The 23,047-nt window shown below is 31.4% G+C and overlaps 2 protein-coding genes across 3 annotated transcripts in view; one reads left to right on the forward strand and one right to left on the reverse strand.

Annotated features, from left to right (window-relative positions):
- Window positions 1-251: 251 nt before the first annotated feature.
- Window positions 252-23,047, reverse strand: part of LOC106471556 (leucine-rich repeat-containing protein 14-like) — a 60,070-nt gene continuing 37,274 nt past the window's right edge. For both annotated transcript variants that reach the window (XM_013932160.2, XM_022400171.1), the window contains exon 7: window positions 252-676. In XM_013932160.2, the coding sequence (XP_013787614.1) occupies window positions 382-676 (295 nt within the window). In that variant the 3' untranslated portion in view covers window positions 252-381. The remainder of the gene's footprint in view (window positions 677-23,047) is intronic.
- Window positions 5,171-16,349, forward strand: LOC106471558 (60S ribosomal protein L18-like). Its single transcript, XM_013932161.2, has 6 exons — window positions 5,171-5,238; window positions 5,373-5,459; window positions 8,494-8,601; window positions 12,662-12,760; window positions 13,091-13,214; window positions 16,195-16,349. The coding sequence occupies exons 1-6, from the start codon at window positions 5,236-5,238 to the stop codon at window positions 16,332-16,334; spliced, it is 561 nt and encodes a 186-aa protein (XP_013787615.1). The 5' UTR covers window positions 5,171-5,235; the 3' UTR covers window positions 16,335-16,349.

Below are 23,047 nucleotides of genomic sequence, written 5' to 3' on the forward strand. Positions count from 1 at the left end.
ATATTAAGAAAGCTCAGAGTTATTGTAAGTATTGTTGAACTGTGTATCATTCTTCATGTGAGTTTAATGTGAACATATTAAGTCACAAAACGCCACCAACTAAACATTAATTTCGAATTTATAAAATTGAGTTTTAAAGAGTTAGTTACCTTTGTAGCTGATTACATGAAGTATTTAAACAAAAGCTATTTCATTTTTGTATAGTTGGAGAAAATTCACTTCTAACAACTATTAAGTAAGTAGTCCACATAAGACTCATGGAATTTCATTTATATTTTAAATTTATCAAAGTAGTACATGAATACAGAGTTGAAACTCCATTTTAATAATGAAAAAAAAAGTATAATCTTCGCATTTTGGAGTTTTTCTTCAATAAAACTGTCATGGAATAAAAACTACTTGAAGTATTTCTTGATAATAATCATCAGTCCACACAATGCGCACCATTCTAGACATTGGATTTCTGTGAGAGCTGTATAAGTTTTTGCTAAATAATTCTTTAAGTTTGGTTTCAACAGAAGCTTTCATATTAACACAGATTTCTTGATCACTGCTATCATAACATTCATTTGGGTAAGTGATTCGAACACATTCCAGGTGAGGCAGGGCTGCAAGCAGAGGAATGCTACCATAAAGTTCTTTAGTTGTTACTTCATGCCCAGCTAAGTTAAGGTACCTGAAAATAAAACACCAATTTGTTTTTGTAATTCAGTTATCTGGCTGTAAACAAAATCGTAGTTCCTCTTGTGATATAGACAGAAAGTTATAATATTTAAACTTCATTTACTTATATTACAAGACTGGATGTTGTAGAAAAACTAATCTTTGTGTTTTAAATTAGTAAAAAGTATTGAAGTATAAACAACTATTATGACATTTTACTAGTATTCATAAGGTTTTACTTTGTCATTAGCATTACTACCATCACAACATTCTCAGGCAATATTATGGTATTATCTGCAGAGACACTTTGGCCTTCATCAGAATGTTGGAACACTCGCCTACTACACTAATCCTGATGAACCAAGGCAGTTTGGTTTATATTTAAAAAATTATAAAACCTTTATAATACACATTTTAAAACATTTAATTGTCTAACTAACATATTTATAGGTGAGAAACAATACTAAAGTGCTGGTGAGAATAAAAGCAGCAACAATGCCAAGATCGGTTTGACTAGTTCTATGTGGAATCCTTTGTGCCAATGTAAAATAACTATTGGAAGATCGTATTTTAAAATGTGTTCTTTCTAGTTGTAAACATCTAGCTCAACTAAGTATAATTGGCTGAGAAATCACAAATGTGTGTAGAATATAGTCCAGTGCTTGTTCCATTACACTTTATGCATTAGTTGTGGCATTGACTAAGAAATTGGAGTAAATCTTGTCTCTACCAATGTTGTTTTGTGATGATTCTGTTGAGAAGGGTGCACATTGTAAAACAAGATCTATGTGGTTATATTATCAGTTTCAAGTTGCTTGGTGACAACGTCATCCACACCTATGTTATGTGCAGTTTGATCTGTCATTACAAGACCAATCTTTTCGAAAAGCTGCTTAGATGGAACAGCACTAGCTGCCTATAAGATATTGAGGACAGCAACTTTCATAGAATTAAGAGTTATATTAAAGGTAAATAAACAAATGGTTAAGTATATGACAATACTGGCAAAAATGCCAATTTTCAGGGGGGGGGTAATACCTTATCCTAAAAAAATTGTCATTTTTATCATTAGAACAACCAACTCCATGTTATTTTTTGGGGGACAGGCCAAATATATCTCCAACTTTTTAAATTAACACTGCCCCCTATTTGAAGCTCCTTAGGGCACATTCAGAGAGAAAAAATTCTTGGAACTTTGACAGATGCCACACCCACTTTACCTGCTTAATAACCATACTATTACAGGCACCCTTTTCTGTGCATGTCACAAGATTTTACTTTGTTACATTCAAAATTTAATTAAGCAAGCTTATTATTAACATATGCTAATGAAATTAGCATTAATAATTACACTGTTATTTAAAAAAAAAAGCTCAAGAAAAATTCTTAAACTTTGGTTTGACATACAAGTTCACAAAATGTTAACTTTTTGTCTGTAATTTAAATAGTTCTTTGCGTACACTATTCTTCTATGTATAAACATAAAATACGTTAATCTCTCTGTTCACCGATTCTCCTTTCAAGTAGGGGATGGATGGTGTTAAAACTTAGAATCCTACAGGCCCCCACTAAAACAACGTAATCATATTTAAGAAAATATAACAAATTTGGTTATCTAATGAGTGCAACATCCCTGTACGTACCCCCTATATTAACGTTTTTTTTCCTTAAAATGAAAGCATAATTGCATCTTGCTCAAAATATTTTCTAAAAATCTTTAAGACAATATTTGTTCATAATTAACATCTAAATAATGTTCAGACAGTATTTGGAAGTCCGTTATGCTTGTGATACGTCCCTCTCTGTAGCTAAAGCAAATGACATCTTCAGGCTTATGAGGGATTACAAAAAGCCTCCGGCCATCACATACGCTGTGAGTCTTTCAAATGTCTTCTTAAAGGAAGAGGCAACCTTCAAGGACTTCAACAATGCCAGTGATGTTATATCACCTTAAATAACTAAAACTACACCACGAGTAACAGTGTAACACACTGTAATTTGATTTTCGTACATGCTTTAATTGTGTTCATTTTTATATTTTTTCTAGTGTAGATCACACACTTTGCTCCTTTGTTTCGTCGTCCACACTGCTCATCAACCTCTCTTGAAGAGGTAAAAGGTCCTTCCATACTTTTTAAAGCAATCAGGTCTGTGTTAAACTACCAAATGTCATAGAAACAGCTTTTAATTTTGTGTCAGCTGAAAGGTTCAGTAACACAAGGTATGACAAAGATATCTGAAGCACCATATCTGAAATTTGTCACCTTTTCAAACCACAAGTTGTAAACTTACTATGCATGCTTCTCCCAGCACTTGCTGATGGATTTCAGAAACAGAAGGGAGATATCTTCAGCTTTGGGGACTATGATGAAGACACACCATACTCTTTTTTTTTTCCAACATGCCAAGTGGTAAGTTAGATAATTCTCCAGTACATAATCTGGATGCTGAAAGACTTAGCTGCTGCTTCATCATCATCACAGGTGAAGTCCAAGTCCCTCGACCTGATAGAAAAGAGGCAGTCTGGGGCTTTCAGAGCCTATAGCACTAGTGGGGAAATGTGGAATAATTCCAGAGATCATGATTGCATGGAATGCCAAACAGGAAGAGATGGGACTGCAGGAGATTGCCAACCTTGCTGTTGACAAGCAGTGGACAGCAATTAATATGTTAAGGCCTTTATACTGGGATATATCTAATTTGTCTCCAAGATATGTCACAATTTCTCAAGGTATTTTAGAATAGCTTTTAAAGAAAGTTCACAAGAAGACTCCGTATAAATCATGACTTTGAACATAAGCCATGTTACACCCACATAGCACTTAGAAGTAATAAATCAGTCAGTCTTAAAGATGAGCACTTCAGTAGGTTGTTCTTGCATGTGCTGTGTCACCCTATCATCTACAAAATATTTCCAGCTTTCTCCACAAGTAAGAGAATGTCACCAATCAGCTTGCGTGTATAGTGTGGTGCTTCCTAGAGCTGGAATTTCTCAAAGTAATGTGCTGTGTTGCACTTTTAATTGGCCTAATCTTGTGTCAACCAGCACTAACTATTCTAATGTTTCACATGTGTCTCAACAGCTGTACTATGATTTGACAACAGTAGATCCTGAAGTAAGTCTTTGAATAGTTGAGTGAGTGATTATTAAGATAAAAAATTTTAAACTGATTCTGTAATAAAGTTTGTTTATTTTTCAGGCCATATGTGCGTTCTAAGGGAAGAAAGTTTGAACGTGCACGTGGAAGAAGGAAGAGCAGAGCTTTTAAGGTGTAAAAAGATGACAAACTCAATGAATGTACATTGACATGTTTACAGAGAGAATAAAGGAATTGAAAGTAGTTAGCATTGTATTGAGCAATTTTTTTAAAAATATAAACTTCAGTTATAAACAAATCTGTATAGTACTTCTGAACATCATTTGGATAACACATTCACTTGTGAGGATGCGTGTGTGTTTATGACCCACATGTCATAAATAAAAAAATGTAAAGATTACATGTTTTAGATTTGTTATTATTGCTATTTTTAAATTGAAAACAACATCGCACCAAAACTGTTATCAACACTTGTCATAGATGATGCCAAGCATTAAAAATAAAGTTATAATGAAATTATAATTTATCAGTAATTTTGTTTTAATTTGTTATAAAACAAAATATAAATCACTAAGCATTGTTGTGTAGTACAACTTGAGCAAAGATCGTTGACAGGCAACATCTCCAAGAGACGGGTAAAATACCAACAGTGGCGGTTAACAAAAACCCATATGAAGGAAAATATGGATGAAAGCAGTAACTTAGAAAAGGTTTAAAAAAAATATTTAAATAGAGAATGTTCATTGATAGTATGTTTCTTGAAAATATAGCTGTTGATTGTTTATAGAAATGGTTGAACTTTTACATTATGTTTACTTAATAATCTTACAAACTGCCATTATTGTGTATGTTCTTATAAAGTATCAATAATTCAAGAGACATAGTTGATCATATTGAAGCCTTGTGAGATTTAAGCAAAGTTGATTCTTAATTTACAGCCTTTCTTTTCTTCATTAAACAATACTTGAATAATATTTAGCAATTTCACGTATTATTATAGGTAATGTTTCAATGATCAGGGAATTTCATTCTGACCAAGATTTGGAAACCATATTTAATAGTACCATATTTTCAGATGTGATAGATGCACTTATTTTAAGGGAAAGGTTGATAAAATTTTGAATGAGGAAGGCTGGCTTTGGGTTTTTTTATTATTCAGTTTAATTTAGTGGACAAGACGGTCTGTTCGGAACAAAAGGTCCATCGTTGTACTTTGATGTTATATTAAATCGTAGGTATATTGTTGCTATTTGAATCATAATTTATTTTAAGTTAATATCTATTGTAAATCAAAAGCTCAAAATTGGTCGAAATGGCTTAAATACTATTAAATAAGTATTTTGTGTAATTTATAATAAATATACAAATATCTTAATTCAGGAGAATATGAGAGTGTAATACTACAACTTGAAATCCTAGATGGCGTTGCTCTTACCCAAAAAGCTTCGTTAAGGTCTTTTCGTTGAGAAACAAGATGGTGAGTATTTCGATGTGTTGATGTAGAATTTCAATCCGAATGAAACACGTAGATATTAAGTTCAATTGAGACAAGAGATAGTGTGTATATGCTTATTGAAGTTTATTTATTTATAATAAGTAATTATTTTTCAGGGTATTGACATCAATCATAAATACGACCGGAAGGTTGTGCGTCGAGAGCCCAAAAGCAATGATATCTATCTTCGTTTGTTGGTGAAGGTAAGGTGGTTAGGTTTCCGAACGAATATAACAGTAGCAGTGTTTCAAATTTTACATATTTTGGATATGCATGTTGCTTTATAAAAATATTAAAAAACTACATGTTCCTTATATTATTAGTTCCTGCATTTATTAATATATTTAGTACTGGGTAAATATGTAAATTGTAAGTAAGCAATTCACATGGCATTCGACCTGTGCGAGTCTGATTCTCATTTTTAACCACATAGTCTTTCAAAGACTTAGGCTTACCGTTCTAGTAATAGGAGTTAAGTACACTATACCGTATAAACTAAAATACAATTTAATTCAGTTGTTACGAAACAAAAACACATTGATACTTAATTTTGTTCTGTAATACTAATTATAGTGGATGTAAACTTTATTTTTAGGCTTACTGTATTTCACTGTAAAAATCTTCTCTCTGTTAAGTTTAATTTAACAGGCTAATTATTTATTGTTGGTGTGGTTTATTCTCTTTTTTTTTGATATTTCTTATTTACTTTTCTTGAAGAAGGATTTTTGAGTTCCCTTGTTCAATATGCTTATAACTTTCAATTTATGAAAAGTAATTTTATTTAAGAGGATTCATATTCGATGTAGAATTTGAGGAGTTTCAGTACTTCTACTGCTTTTTTTTAGGGGGTATTACATTAGTTTTCAATTATAAGAGTTTCCCTCCAACAACAACAACAAAAAAAAGGTAGTGATGTGACTAAACCATAGTAACTAGGGTGACAATCCATTAGTTCTAGGGCCCATTACTCCAAAGGTTCAATAAATGCAATAGGTCCAAAGATGCAAGTTTTTTTTTTAAGTTAAAATGATAACTTGATTGTTTGGATAAACTTGGAAAATTTTATGATAAAAATACCCCAGGATATGACCTAAAAGGTTGCAATTTTTTGTGAATGGATGGATGGTTATCATCATTTGCCCAATGTTATTGTATGCATGTATAGTGTTAGCATATTTATGCATCAGGATTGGATTTGGGAGTCTAGCTCTTCTGAGAGAATAGATATTCAAGATTCTTATTCCATAGTGTTTTGGCAATAAATGTTGTATCACCAACTCATTAAACATGTTTAAAGGTTCCAGTCAGTAAAATGATCTTGATGCCAAGCTAATGCAATGAGTACACTACAATGTTTATTCAAATATTTCTGTTGTTTGTATTTAAAAATGAGAGCAAGACATCAGGAATGGCTGGTTGCCCAAGCCTTTGCCAGGATGTATCATTTAAACTTTTCATTTGAGATTGCATTCTATTTTAACTTGTATAGCGAAAACCAAAAACCTTTGGGATACTTGGCAGTAACTAGTATCCCAATTTCAATGTTAAAACTATTTTTATAATCCTATTTAGAAGTAAATGATGAAAAAGTTTTAATGGTACTTTAATTATGAATACCCCTGTGCATGGATCAGCCTATGTGTAGAATTGTGACTGTTATTTGTAAAATTTGAATCTACTTATAAAAATTTCAATATTCATATATTTGCTATAAAATACTTCAAATAAATAAATTATATTAGTGGGTTAAGTTGGTAAAGCAAAGATTTGGAAACCTAATTACAAACTTTTGTCAAAAAATTGTTTTTTTGTGATTAGATTTTTAAATTCATGAAATTGTTTGATGTTGGGGTACATGCTTTTTGAATTTTTCTTAACATGTTGGATAGAGCGTAATGATGCAAATTTGTGTTTAAAACATTTTCAGATGTGTCAAAAAATCAAACTAGATTATTTCTACACATATAAAAGGTGTAATTCCTTTCCCCATGCTTTTTACAACAAATAAGTACATTCAGCAATAATGAATGTAGCTTATTTACTGTAACAGGCCTTTAAATCAATCTTATTTGGTAGTAAATTGTCAGAAGTGTAACAACTGAAAGATTTTTAAATTAACAGAATGATTTAAGTATCTAAGTTTAGTTTCACATTATACATTTATATTTAGATTACCTCTAAATAAGATTAGATCAAATTTTATACTTTAGTAACTACTAACAGTGGTTTTAGACTTTCATTATATTAGATTTTCACAAGTTATTTTTAAGTGATCATTATGGATGCTAAATATTAGACATAATGATCACATTACAAAAACTATAGTGTTTGTTGCTTTTGTATCTCAATAGTAATGTTTATAAATTTATTACAGTTGTATAGTGTTTGTTGCTTCTGTATCTCAATAGTAACGTTTGTAAATTTATTGCAGTTGTATGTTATGATGTGAAAACAAAAGTATCATGATCTCTATCATATGAAAGAAACTGTAGAAATCTAACTATCTATTTTGCTTTGAAGTGAAAATATATCATTATTAATTACTTTTGCTAAAAGCAACATAAAATTAACACTTGTATTTGATCAAGAATCCATTTTTTGATGCTAGACTGTTAATGTCATCATTCACACATGCATTATGACAAGTTTTCTTGTGCTATGACTGTTAACACACAGTAGCTTGAAGACATTTTAACACAGTGTGAAGAAATTCAATAATATTCTTGAAAGAATGTTTGGATTCCAAAAATTTAACATCAGATGTTGTATAATTTTTGAAAACTTGGATTAATATGATAGTTTTAAAAATACATTTATCAATAGTTATAGAGACGAAATGTTTGTTTGCATCCTAATTCCTCCAAGCTTATTGGGCCAATCTCAAACAAAATTTGTATGTAAATACTAAGAACTATGGGGGGTCAAATTTGAAATTAACTTTATTTCTATTTTGTAAAGCCTGTTAATTACTCCCAACCTATTGAGTCAATCTCAATCTTGGCAGGTTTTTGCTTTAGACAATGTTGAATATTCTAAAGGGATTCAAAGTCAAAGTATGAAAGTTGCTGGATGTAGTTGTTTACTCACTTTTCTACTTGCGCCTATATAAAAGTTAATTATTTTTGTATAACTTTTTTTATTTGAATGATACTTTATGGAAAAAAAGGTAAATTTATATTTTGATTGTTATATCTCAGTATATTGGACTTGTTAATATTTTCTTTATATTTTTCACAGTTGTATCGTTTTCTTGCCCGACGGACTGGTGCAAAGTTTAACAAAATCATCATGAAAAGGCTGTTTATGAGTAAAACTAACAGACCACCTTTATCTCTTGCACGTTTAGTAAGTTTTCTTTGTTACAGTATCAAATATACACTGTAAATTTTAAGGACATAGAAACATGATTTTAAAAGTACATTTATCCTATTTAAAATGTTTTTTTTTCCTATAAAAATATGCCATTATGAAAATTTGTTGCTTATTGATTTGTTAATTGTATGTAATTAGATGATTGGTATCAGTTAATGATTTTTTAAAATCTCCAGTTATCAGCAATCATTCAGATGACTTTTTATGCAGAAACATGACAACTTACTGACATTTGATCCTTTCAGCTCCAACAAACCTTAGGTCTAACAGATTTGACATGATCTATGGACATTATATTTACTAGCAGAAATGTTGCCCTACTGGCAACTGATTGTGCCAGTAATTATTAACTGTAGTATTCATACCTCATTGAAAAAGTGAAAGTCTTGTTCTGAGGAGAGTACTTTTATTTAAGATTGTGTTCTGTGATAAAGAAATGGTTGTTGCACATATTGTAGTTATTTTTCTGTTTCAATGTTGAATATGCAAAGTACTGAATTTTTTATTTGTGGTGCCATTAAATAGATGGCCCTACATTGTATTTAATATTTAGGTCACGTGCGTAGATACATATATGCACACTACGTCCATTATAGTACAATGAAAGAAAACAGTTGTAATGTTCAGTCTGTTCAATGCCATTATATAAATAAGTATTCAAATGGAAGTAATGCTTTTGAAGTAAAATGTTTTTCTCTCTCTGTCTCTTGCTTTTTACTTATCCATAACCATTATTTGCAATCATTTTTAAGCTGTGATGTATTCACAGTTGCATAAAAGTTTTTCAATTTTCAACACATATACTGATTGTTAATTGCCACACGTTAAGCATAAGTAGTAAGGTAAATTGTGCACCTGAAATATAGAGAAGGTTCTACAGTGTTTAACCCTTTCGAGGTGGGTCATGGGTGAAAGGCCGTGTCATCTCATTGTTGATTTGCATTCAAAATGTTATTGAACTACTATTTCATGAATTTATGTCAACAAGTTTGGTATCAAACTGTAGATTATAATTCAAATTTTAGTACTATATATTACTCAATTTCTTAATTTAAGAGCAAATATTAAAAAACCATAGATAAACATGATTTTTGTGTGTCACGTGGTATGTTGAATGCAGCACTGGTTCAAATTAGATGTTTGTGAAGTCAAAATACTAAGTCTATAGTTTCAAACAAATTAGAAACTCAAATTACAGACATGAAAAGCTTGAATATAAAATAAGAAGGTCTTATCTTTTCTATTTGCTAAGATTTGCTCATGTAATAAATCAAACACAGTAGCACCCTGCTCACTTCTTTCCATTTTTGGAAACTCCCTTATATACACTTCTATATATGACATGAATAACCAATCGGAAGCTCAGAATGTCCCCCGAGTGGCTTTCTTGGGCAATTTAACAGACTTGGCACCATTTTTTTTCTTGTGAACCAATATTTCAACGAGGTAGGGTTTCTTTAGTCTGCTTGAAATTTCATATTTTGTTTTAGACTAAAATACATCTTAATTACTAAGCTTGATAAATTACAGTGGAATCCCATGGTATTAATGTAGCAATTTATATTTTTTAGTTATTTAAATGTATATATAAAACCTAAAAAAATTATTTTTCAAATCTTCCACATGCAAATTTGTTAAAGGTTTAACAACAGAATGCAAAGGTCGTAATTAGAAGAGATAATTGTTTGCTTTACTTCTTTAGTTACTGTTTAAGAACTTATTTCAAAATAACAATAATCTATATACATATATAATGTATAATAATTTTACAAAATAGTAGTCTACTAAAGCACAGCCAAGACAAATTACTTTGTACAAACCAAAGGTCAGTTTTATGTTATTTGATACAGTAACATGAGTGCATGTGAGCCGCATCCTTGTAACTTCTGTATTGTTAGCCAGGCATGGCTGAAAGGTCCCTATAATAAAATTAATAAATGTATAATGTTATGAGATTTAAGCTATTTAATTTAAACATTTATGTTTTCGTGTTATAATTTCTGTTCATTCTAGAATGAAAAAGGTATAACTTATATTTATTTCCTAATTTTTTTATGGTAGTTGCGAGATCGGTCAAATCTACCAAACCCGTACAGAGATTAATTACTGAAAATAACAGATATCTGAACATTATGAAGATTTCGCATGTGAAATTTCCAAATTTCTTATATGTATAAAAATATTTGTAATCTTAAAATGAGTATTACTTTGCATGATAGATAGGTAACGTGCAAAAAGAAAAAAGAAGACATGAGAAAAACAAAGCTTTGGAAACCTTAAAACTTAAAAAAAAATTTAAATTTTACATATGAAAGCATTGTCGTGTTTACTGATAATCTGCCAAATTTTGTTAACAATTGATTATTAATTAAAAGTTATAGCATGAAAACTATAACAAGCACAAAATGGTTACGAGATTGGGACTGAGCCCATGCTGAAAGAGTTAAGGCTGTGATATGGTTAGCAATTGACCTGTCAGGCTGGGAATTGATGAGTGGGAGAATTTCATTCAGAGCTGAATTTGTTGGAAACTGAGCTCCAAGATAATAATTTGGAGTTAATTTATTATTGAAATTTTATTGTCAATTCTATCTCAAACTTCAACCAAGAAAAAAACTTAAAATTCATGAAAAAAATTTCATTTTAATAATCAACTGTTGTTGACCAGTTGTGATTTTTTTACACTAATAAGCAAATTGTATAGTATTAAACCAAATAATCGGCACATTATTGCTTTATAGATAAGTAAGCGTTAGAAACTTGTATTTTTTCCCCAAGTGTTCTAGTGAATGTTTTGCTCTGATTATGAAATAGAGGCTTTAGCTTTTAAAAACTGCTTTACAAAAAAGAGTAATCATGTTTGAGCAACACAAATACCCATGCAGTTATTTATTATTTTTTTTGTGATAATGTCTCGAAGTTTCTAAGTAAGTAGAACCTTCAATGCTTTTTAGTAGGCTTATGATTGTTTACCCTATCTGCTTTGTTAACATTTTAGGCATACTTGAATTTTCTGTTGTGAAATAATTAGAATGGGTAGATCCACCAATATTATGAATATCATCATAACTTACTGCAGGTTTCTGAATCTAAGGGTTGAAGAGATGTTTCCACTTTTTATGGAATGAGGTTATATCAAGAGCAGCTTGTAACTGAAATCCAAACTCTTAATGATAAAAATGGGAGATTAATAACTAGGAAATAGTATAAGTAATTAATTTAGCAGAAGTTATTGAATAAGTTTTTGTTGCTGCACTTTTTAAAAGCCACTTTGGAACTGTTTTGTTCACAAGCCATTAAGCATGGGCTTGTGTGTTGTAAAGGGCTGTGAATTGGACATTAGACTGACTCTGTGCAGACCAAAATTGCAGTCACTAATGAAATTCTAAATAGGTATGCTTGAGATTTTTTTGTTAACATTGCAGCTGAAAGTAATATTAATGATATTTTGTAATCCAGATCAACTTAAACCTAAAAGATAATTATCTCTTTACCTGGAGTATTGTAAGGAAGGAATTGTGAATCTGATGTGCACATGATAGTTTTTGTTCCAAACATTATCTTGGGGCCATAGATGCACGTGTCACCGCAGAAGCCCTGAATAATACTTATAAGTACATATGTGATTTTATAGAAGTAACAAGTTTTAAACTGTACTGGTCTATGTGCATTTTGCACTTATCAGTACTGATTTGTGCTTGATTGTAAGCTTGTTTGGCTATGGAATGGTGTATTGTCACACTTACTGATCAGTACTGAATTGTTGTAGACTAATAAAGAATTGGTAATTGCTGGTGTTAGTCTTTTTTCTTACCAAAGCAGTTTTATTAATGTTAAAGGTCATTAGTTGGAAATGAGATTGGTTCTATTCAGACAGTGTAATAGTCAATAATGAAACCAATTTTATTTATAGTTTTCATTCAGGGTAAATATTATTGAGATATATGGACAGAAAATAAATTGATTTCAAGTTTTTCAAATCTAGTTTGTTTCTCTTGTAGCAGTTTTAGATATATGTATTTATCTTTTATAGGTTCGTATGATGAAGAAACCTGGAAGGGAAGGGAAGATCGTTGTTGTTGTTGGAACTGTCACAGATGACCCTCGTATTTTTGAAATTCCAGCATTGAAAGTAAGATTTGATATACATTAAATTACTTTAGATGTTTTGGATTTATAAGGTGGTTAAGATAAGTTTTGAATATTTCAATTTTTATATAAATATTTAGGTTTAGTAGTTTGTTTAAATATATAGTTTGTACAGTTTAGAGAACTTTATAGATAACAAACTAAAAGTTTATTTAAGTAAATATATTTTATTTCAGTAGTTAAGTGTACAAATGAAAATAATTGACAATAGTGGGCATATTAAACTAATTTAAAACTTAAAAAATTACAAATTATTTATTCTATTAAAAGAGAAATATGTAGGAATACTATTTTTTGTTTTACTTTTCTCCAGCTGTGTGCTTTACATGTGACTGAACGGGCCCGAGCTAGAATTCTGAAAGCTGGAGGAGAAATCATGACTTTCGATCAGCTAGCCTTGAAGACTCCTCGTGGTAAAGGAACAGTTCTCATTCAGGGTAAGTATTTAGTAAAAAACAGTTTTCATTTTAATTCAGTGTTCTAATGAAAGTTGCAGTTTTAATTTGTAACAAGTTTTTCAAATTGTATAATTTAATTTATGGCATAGCTATAATGAAAGTGGTAAATATTCTAATGATAGGCTCACATCACATTCAGGAAGAATTAGCTTTTGTGTTAGGATGAGTCAAAGTGGCATAAGTGTGTCTAACTAAAAGTTGATAAACTCCACAAAACTGACACTTTGACAAATTAAATGATAACTTTCCATACGTGTGTATATAGTGAGTTGAAACAACAGTTTTTTTTCTCTCTCTCTGATGCCTCTTGGCTTCTAACTTTCAGAATTTATATAAGATAGCTTCTTATGCAATTTTCTGTAAAATTAAATTTTTGTTTTCAATTTGACAAATGGGGCTCTAACAAAGGTTTTCATGCATAGCTCTCTCAAAAGTTTTATATTGATTTGAATACAGCTGATGAATAAAAGGACATATTTTTAACAAACGTGTACACTCGTGCTGTTGTAAAATTGAAGTTTCGTTTCAAAGTAAGGCCATGTTTAAAAATAGTGAGAATGTACAGCCTTACAACAGTTTCTATATGATCTTTTTAACTAAAGTTACAAACACTCAGTCTTGAACTACATTTTGGATATGTATTTATGAATAGCAACTGGGGCCTAGAACTTTCCACAAACTACGAGATATTATGATGTATTAATACTCGAGACAAACTTACAAGGTTCTGAAACATGATGCAATAATACAACAAGTTATGACAATTGAACTGCATAATGTATGATTTGCATAGTTGTACAAACAAACCTGTGATAAACTATCACTTCAAAAAATAACTAAATTTAACAATTGTGCTATACTTAAATTAAAACAGTTGTGTATATCTAACAATGTTCCAACCATAATATGGCGATAAAAATCTTAAAGTCTGCAAATTTTGTTAGATGAGTCAGTCAGTGTATTAGCAAAAATAATAATTTCCCAAGTCATAATGTCAGAAAAATCAGTCAGTCTGCCCCATTTTCAGAAAGTCAGTCAAGTTACAGCAAACAGAAATATTAAACATCATCTAACTATCTAAAGTTTAAGAATCATTGCCACAACAATGAAATTTAATTGTTGGAGGGACTACAAAGCAAAGCAGGTTTGAAAGACTGATCTTTTTTTTTTTTCTTGTTTCAGAAACTTAAATAAACTAAAAGTGTATTTTTTGTTTATAAAGGTACTATATTTTATAACTATAATTTATTGTCCTTTTTAAATGAAAATACAATGTAATGCCTAATGGGCCATACTTATTGTAAGATAAATTTGCATTTTAAGATGTAAGCATGGGTGTGTAGTTCATAAGTTCATTATTAAAGAATGTCTTAACAAAGAATATTTATACTATATACCTTAGCTAAGAATAAATACAATTTGTACTATATACCTTAGCTAAGAATAAATAGAATTTGTACTAAATACTTTAGCTAAGAATAAATAGAATTTGTACTATATATATCGTAGCTAAGAATAAATACAATTTGTACTATATAGCGTAGTTAAGAATAAAAACAATTTGTACTATATATTGTAGCTAAGAATAAATATAATTTGTACTATATATCGTAGCTTAGAATAAATACAATTTGTACTATATATATCGTAGCTAAGAATAAATACAATTTGTACTATATATATAGCTAAGAATAAATACAATTTGTACAATATATCGTAGCTAAGAATAAATACAATTTGTACAATATATCGTAGCTAAGAATAAAAACAATTTGTACTAGATATCGTAGCTAAGAATACAAAAATTTAAAAAAGGTATTGTTATATTGGTTTTTCTTTTGCTTCTTAAAAAGCCAAATGTAGATACTATGGGTCTTAGTAAAAGATTTGGGTATATAAGAAGTTTGAAAGAACTTGCAAGTTTTAAGCTACATGTTTGAATAGTCATTGTTATTAAAGTTCTATATAAACTTAAGTTAAAAGATTTGGGTATATAAGAAGTTTGAAAGAACTTGCAAGTTTTAAGCTACATGTTTGAATAGTCATTGTTATTAAAGTTCTGTATAAACTTAAGTTAAAAATCTGTAATGTTAGGAGTGTTTGTGTGTAACTAGTATATAAAAATTAAAGTGTTCAAGACTGAGTAAAATCCACTTCAGGATGAGGAGACATACCCGAGGATGAGTGGGTTTGAGAATTACTGTAAAGGGGGGGGGGGGCTAAGCTTCAAAATGTTGTAAAGAACTTGCTAATAATTTTTAATGTAAGTTTCAACAAATGACATGATAAAGCTGCACTTCAAAGTTTATTACAGTGATTTTAAGAATATTTTTCAGGTAAGTAGAGAGATGGGAATTTTGTTGTTGGTGATAGTGGATTTTTATTATACTGTTGTCTTCTGAAAGCTAGAAATATTTCTATACTCCAAGAAGTTGGATAAAACTACTTAGCACTCGCAAGCAGAGTAATCTATAGTAGATTGAGTAATAATGTTCAGTGTAAAGTTGTTAATTGTGGAAGATTTGTGTTTTTGATTGGGTTACACAATTGCTTCAGTCATTAAGAAAGTAACAAAGAAAAAGATGTTAATAATATAAAATGGATTAAAATTGGTTGGAAATATGCTTTTAAATCAATAATAAATAGGTTTTTTAGTCCATTTTTAACACTTAAAATACTGTTTTTACAAATTGGATACTAAATCAATTTACCCAGGGGACAAGCAGACTAAATATATTATTCAGTTTGCACTTACAACCTCGTTGGTTTTATAGAGAAATATATTACCATAAAATTCCCACTTCACAACTGTGATTGAAACTTGAGTGAATAAAAACTTCAGTCTTTATTATTATTTTTTGTTGTTGTTGTTAAGTAAATTTTTATTCGTTTTAACTTAGACATATTTCCAAATGTGTTTGTAAGGAAATTGTGATCATTTTTGTGGCACTTTATACAGGTCCCAGGAAAGCACGTGAAGCTTGTCGTCACTTTGGAAAAGCTACAGGAGTTCCCCACAGTCATACTAAGTATGTCTCTTTAATTCTTACTATATATACATTCATGTTGATTAGTGAAAGTGATGGTAGTAATCATTAGAAGATTGTCTTAAACATGATTCCCACAGGTCAGGGAGACTGGAAAAAAGTCACTGAATTATATATTGAGTGTTCTTAGTCTGGGAGACATCAGGGAATTTTATTTTACAGACAAAAAACCAGAAAACTTCTGTGAAGTTCATGTGATTCAGTGATGATTCTATGACATAGATGGTGAAAAAAAAAGATTATTAGGGGGGTAATACAGGCTAAATTTGGAAGCATTTACCACTTTTGGGTGTAAAATTTTCAGTGCCGAAGTTTGAAAAATGTCATGAAAAAGTTAGGCCAGAAACTGAAAAAAATAAAAGCAAAATACAAAAAATAATATTAATAAAGATGGAAATTTGGACTTATCCCAAAATTCATCCAATTAGATGCACATAAATATAACATATTTAAAAGTATCAATTTTTTTTCACTTCAAATGCCCCTAGAACCCCCAGTTCGATTTCTCAGCAAGTTTCCACTATTTGTAAACTTTCCTCATTTGTGCTTGATTACTGCTGCTCAAATTAATTTTGTGTACATCAATCTTTTTCATATAAAGGCAGCTGTAATAGATTATGCAAACAATAGCTAAGTTCCCAGCTAAACAGATTGTAAGAGCTCTGGAAATGCTTTGTTTTGTCTTCCTAAATGTGATGGAGTATCATTTTACTACAATCTTAAAAGCTTTCAACAAGTTAGAGATAGGCTGTTTCCATTGTATAAGTTATTTTGATCTTAAAAATTTTAGTGCCTTAATAAATCAGTCCCCATGTTAGTATTCATAGAAGGAACATCTAATACCCTGGTATATTAAATCATTGAAATGTTTGTGTTGGAAAGATTTGAAAGATGTAAAATTGAAAACAAACAGTTTGATTCTCTTGGTAAACCTTGGTAGTTCAAAGATAGAACAAATCTTTTTTGGAGGGTTATTTTCTTATCTGTACTTACATTTGTTTAAGTAATTATCAGAAAGTGAGATACACTTGTCACTCCCACCTCTAACATACTGTGTTTCAGAATTGGCCAATAAATAATTTTGATACTTTATCTTATTATAGAAAGACAAAATTAAAATCTACCAATGGTGTATAAACTCATATTTGTTTTCACTATGGTGTAAAAGACATCTTACTCAGTTTGAAAATTTCTGTGGAGCTGTTAAAATGGAGTAACTAATGGATTTTTAGGGTGCTTATGCAATAGTTAGAAAACCAGTTAAATTACAATAGTTATAGGATATTCTTGTTTGTTGTTATTTTGTGTTCTTGGGGGCATTTTTAAATAAGTAAAAAATATTTAGTGTACCAGAAGCATGATTGTAAAAGTTTAAAGCTTGAATTTCACCAAGGACTGACTGTTACGACAGAGGAAGTCATGTGACGCTGGTAACACATGATGAGTTTCTAGAAGGATCGGGGAACATCACGAATAATCCAGTATTTGCTATGCGCCCTCTATTTTAGTATATAAGCCGGCAAATAAAGTTTGTTTGTTTCTGGATTTCGCGCAAAGCTACACGAGGGCTATCTGCGCTAGCCGTCCCTAATTTAGCAGTGTAAGACTAGAGGGAAGGCAGCTAGTCATCACCACCCACCGCCAACTCTTAGGCTACTCTTTCACCAACGAATAGTGGGATTGACCGTCACTTTATAACGCTCCACAGCTGAAAGGGCGAGCATGTTTGGTGTGACGGGGATTCGAACCCGCGACCCTCTGATTGCGAGTCGAGTGCCCTAACCACCTGGCCATGCCGGGCCTGCAAATAAAGTGACGGCAATAATTGAATTGCAGACAGAGAGATATAGAAACGGACAATTGAGTGCGGTAGAAAGTAACGTGCGTAAATCGTTCATTGTGAATTATAGCGTGTGTTTAAGTTAAAGTGACTGTGGAAATTAAGTATATTGCAAAGTTGCATTGAGAAAGAATAAACTAGTTTTATTTAAGAAATGACTTGTATCGCTGAAGTCCTTCGGAAAGAATTTCTACGGAAAATTAACAAACGAACACAGACGTAACAATATTTTTTCTTTAGGTACTGAAGATGGAATCTGTAGAATTCCGCAACGTTGATCTGCGTCACTTTCTGTTATAAATAAACAATGTTGTTGGCTAATGGAAAAGGCTGCAGTTTTTGTTTGTATGTCAGTAAAAACTAATTAAATCACATGAACATTGTTCTAAACGTATTAAATTAGATATTTGTTTGTAGTTAAGCACAAAGCCACACAATGGCCTTCTAGCACTGTAAGTCTGCAGACATACCGATGTGCCACTGGGGGGCAATTTTTGTCGGTAAAAATTCATTAAACTAACTTTTCGAATTATAGAAGTTTCATTTGAATATAAATATATCATGTGGCCATTAATTTTAGTGTTAAATCCAGTTATACAGTATCGAAGGCAAAAAACTGGTCTTTTTGGTTTGATTGTCTTATTTTGCATTTGTTTATCGGTGACTATAAAATGGATCCTTCCTAGACTGTGAGCAATGAAGTACATGTAATTTTTGCATAGATTTACTACTACAGAACTTGGAATGATTGAATAAAATGTTGCGTGTTCTTTTGGATTATTTGGTAAAAATAATGCCAAGTCTAATCCACGTAACAATAGTTAATTAGTTTATTTCTTTTAATTTTCTATTGTGTTTCTACAAGCTATGTTCATTTTGATACAAATTGTAGGCCTAAGTTCACAAGTAACATTTTCACAGATAATCGACCTAGTAACGGAGTATACACAATAATCTTCACTGAATAACTTTTCTGATGCTGAACTCTTGTATGAAATACTGCAGTCGTTTTTATATCATAACCTTTCACATACCATGCAAACATTCTCGATTATTACATCTTCATTCCATTAGCAAACTTCTAAATTAAAACATTGAAAATACAGCTCACAACACTGTTCCTTCTTCTTTTAAACAATCTTAGTACAAATATAAAACACTTCACTAAACTGTCTATCCATCAAGTATTTCTAGTACTTTCTTAGTTTATAGTTATGGTATACAGATGGGATGGCTTCTTGTCCCTTGTCATCACTTGCAATGTTGTTACTGGCGGAGTTCACCCTGGGTAAGTGGTGAATGAATTCACTAGTGGTTCCATTCTTGATGATACCCTGGAAGTGGTCTCGACAGGAACCCTGGGATCCCCAGTAGACTGACTTTCTACTGACAAATTCTCTGTAATTACCAAGTTGACCATTCTATTACCAACATACTTCCAAAAATCCATGACAGTGGATGATCTTGACTTGGATTTCTATCCCTCTGGATTCTGTAAATCATGTTATTAATTCTTTGCAGTACAAAATATAGCCCTTCCCAACACCTGATTAATTTTGGAGTTTGCCCTTCCATGCACCAGGGATTCTATAGTCGCCTCAATCTAATCCAGTCTTATTAACATTATAGTGTCTTTTCATTTTAATACAAGCTTATTTAAGCCTTTTCAAGGTAAAGTAATGTATGACATATTTATTCCTCAGATCCGTGAGATATCTTCCAACCACCAATCCCTCAGGGTGATTGGTTCTACTAAACTTCTGTTCTCTAGCAGTATCTTTCTTCCTAATTTATCTTCTTGGTGGTACACTGACTGCCCTCTTAGTTGTCACTGGAAGATCAACCTCTGATGTAGTAATTGTCATATAGTATACAGGAATTTTGTTATCATAGACTGTGAAGCTATTTATTATAGCCTAACCTGGTATCCATATCTTCACTTGAAGTCAGTTCCAAACATACACCTTTCCTCAATGTCAGTTACTCGTATATCCTGAATTGTAGAAAATATTCTGACAGTAAGGATAGCTTCCAACTTTCCTCTTGCTATTTCCATCAATACAGCATCTTTGTTCATCTCTGAAGGCAATTTCACACCTGTTACCAAATTGGGTCGAACTATTGTAGCCATAGAACCAGTGTTGATCAATAGACTACAAGGATTTCCATCAATAAACCAATGGACTCGGGGAAAAGTTTCCTCAAATAATGAACTTCTTATCTCAATTGGGGAAGATGGTGTATTTCCAGCTGAATTTCGCCCCATAAATTCAGATATTTCCTGTCTTTCTTAATGTCTGGTAAGCTCTTCATTGCTCTTTTGATATGATTGGGCTTAAAGATTCATCCCTTAGGGTATTATATGTTTGGTGTATTAACAGTTGCTGATTCCTCACAGCCTTGGCTGTAATAACCAGGTAACCTACATCTATAACAATTCCTTGTTACTGACATCCTTTGGAATGAGTTTCTACTTCATACAAACTTTAATCTACAGTTTTTCGCAATATCTTCTTTTGAAATACACTCGAAACAGCTATTTTCTTGTGGTTTATTCATTCCATCTGTATAACTATCCCTGTGGTTCATTATTTCAGTTCTAGATTATTGTCGGGAGGTTGATGCCTCAATCTACAGAGTCTGATGACCCTATAACTTTGAAGTGGTGTTTTTCATTGTTTATTTGTGAATTTAATACATTCAAGTTTCATTACCAACTGCAAGCTTCTTTTAAAGATGTACACCTACTTTGTCTCAACCTAATTCTCATATTATCGTCTATTATGGCACCTATAACTTGATTACATGCTAACGAATCCATCCCTTCATGTGGAGCAACTGTATAAGATAATTAGGCAGCCTTTCCAAATCTTCTGGAACCTCAGATAAGGTCTATTCTTTCTTTTGTATCCTATTCCAGAAATTTGGTGTGTCAATTCAAAGCTGTTGGTTAAGGCACATACCAAAGTTTGATAGTTGTTATAGTTCTTAGCTGGAAAGTTTTTAAAGCCGGCAAAGCGAATCCTTTTAAATGTTCAGAAAGATGAATAGCTTGTTGTTCACTATTCCACCCAGAAATGATTTTGAACTGAGCCTGGTAAGACTCCCATGGCACCTTTCCAGTATACTTCGTCGGTTTCTTGGCCGGACTTGATATGTCTCTTTTAACTCGTTTTAAATTCCCTTCTTTTATCTCATGATCTTATTTTAATTTTCTGTCTTATTCCTCTAATTTTCTGTCTGAGGGACTACATCATCCTAAATGAGGTAGGTGAGCTATTTAACCATTTTTGTTGTGTTGTGGGATTAGTTTTACCTTTGTATGGACTATTGTTCTTTTTTACATGCAGCTCAACCAGTTTCTACTGTACAAGTGACAGTCAGACTGCTGGCCTCCTAATGGCGACATGATGTCTAGGAACTTGCTTAACTTCGGTTAGAGTGCAAAGCACGTGTCATCATATTTTGTAGACGGACATTCAAAATTGAAATGAATCTCATTATATTGACTTGTATGAATAAACTTGGTATCCAAACGTAGATAATAAATCCAATGTGTATATTATATAAGTTTGATACCTTAATTTACTAAGAAAATATTTGAATAAAATCTTAAACTCACTGTATATGACAATCGTTACGTAAGTTCTCTAAATCTTTTGTTTGATACCTACTACCTGTTTTTAAAGAATAAAGACTAAAGTAAATTAATAATAATATACTATGGATATTCCCACGAGAAATAGAATTTTCCCAGGCTTGAATCTTCTTTGTCTATGAAGCTATCAATTTTAACTTCAGTTGAGTATTAAAATGACATTGCAAGTTTATTTGAAAAAGTTATTTACTTTACACAGCAGTGTCAAATGGTGAAGTTCATGCAGCTTGGCATAATAAATAATTTTCCATGAATGTTCTAATCTTACAACGTTGCCTACTACAAATGGGCCTCTTTTCTATTTTACTTTCTGAATAAATCTCAGTTAACAAACACTTTTGTGTTGAAAATATTTGAATTTTCTTTATACCTGTGTGACATTAGCATAAACTAAAATTGTTTATGGATTTAAACCTAAATTAAATCTTTTAAGCTGGCTGAACCTCACGAGATATTATTGAGTTTACAATCAAAATTATTGTTAACAGAGATGGTATCCAACTAATGAAACAATGCATTTTAATCATTACATGTGTGGGAATATAAGAGTACAATGTGTGTGTTCTACCTTCTTGTTTTAATATAATATTTTTTTAGAAATTAATCAGTTATTGTAGGAATGTGATCTTTTCACATAAAACATTGACAAAAAAGTCATTAAGTTTCTTATATGCAAGCTGCCTTTATTTTCTGTCAATCTTACGAGATAACACTTGTCCTGCCCTTGGGAGGGGGGGGGGGTATGGTTGTTATGCTGCACAATGTTAAAAATTACCACAACAATGCCCTCCAATGTTGAGTCAGGCAATGCCTTGAGGTTACAAACTCCCTTCAGTATGAATAAGAATGACCAGTCCCATGGTAGTGCCAGTTGCTCTGGATAAGTCTAAAGTAGATAACATTACTTTTAAACACCTCAATCAATACAGTTTGGAGAGATAAAACAGATAACATTCAACTGTCCAGCATCCTAGGGAAGTACACACACTATGTTTGTGTTACTCAATAAAGATTGTTCCTTGCATCTTATATTGTGTCTAGTCTCTTTACTTTGTTCTCACACACACATTCAGTTTCAAAAAAATTCAGAAGTACTCTTTGGTAAATATCTTGTTGAATCTTCTGTTATTCTATGTACCTACCTTGTTGCTCAAAGTAAAATACGTTTTTCCTGAAAATACAACGTAAGTAATAACAGTATATTTAATTAGATATACATATTATCTGCTTGATTTTTATTAAAGTAGGTAGATTGCTGTTATCAGAA

The sequence above is a fragment of the Limulus polyphemus genome, unplaced genomic scaffold (genome assembly GCF_000517525.1).
Source record: "Limulus polyphemus unplaced genomic scaffold, Limulus_polyphemus-2.1.2 Scaffold4697, whole genome shotgun sequence".
NCBI classification, from domain to species: domain Eukaryota; kingdom Metazoa; phylum Arthropoda; class Merostomata; order Xiphosura; family Limulidae; genus Limulus; species Limulus polyphemus.

What these genes read in the sequence shown, in the direction of transcription:
- LOC106471558 (XM_013932161.2), top strand. An exon ending in CTTTATCTCTTGCACGTTTA is followed by an intron (nt 8,602 to 12,661) that starts GTAAGTTTTCTT and finishes TATCTTTTATAG; the next exon opens with GTTCGTATGATGAAGAAACC. An exon ending in AGGAACAGTTCTCATTCAGG is followed by an intron (nt 13,215 to 16,194) that starts GTAAGTATTTAG and finishes CACTTTATACAG; the next exon opens with GTCCCAGGAAAGCACGTGAA.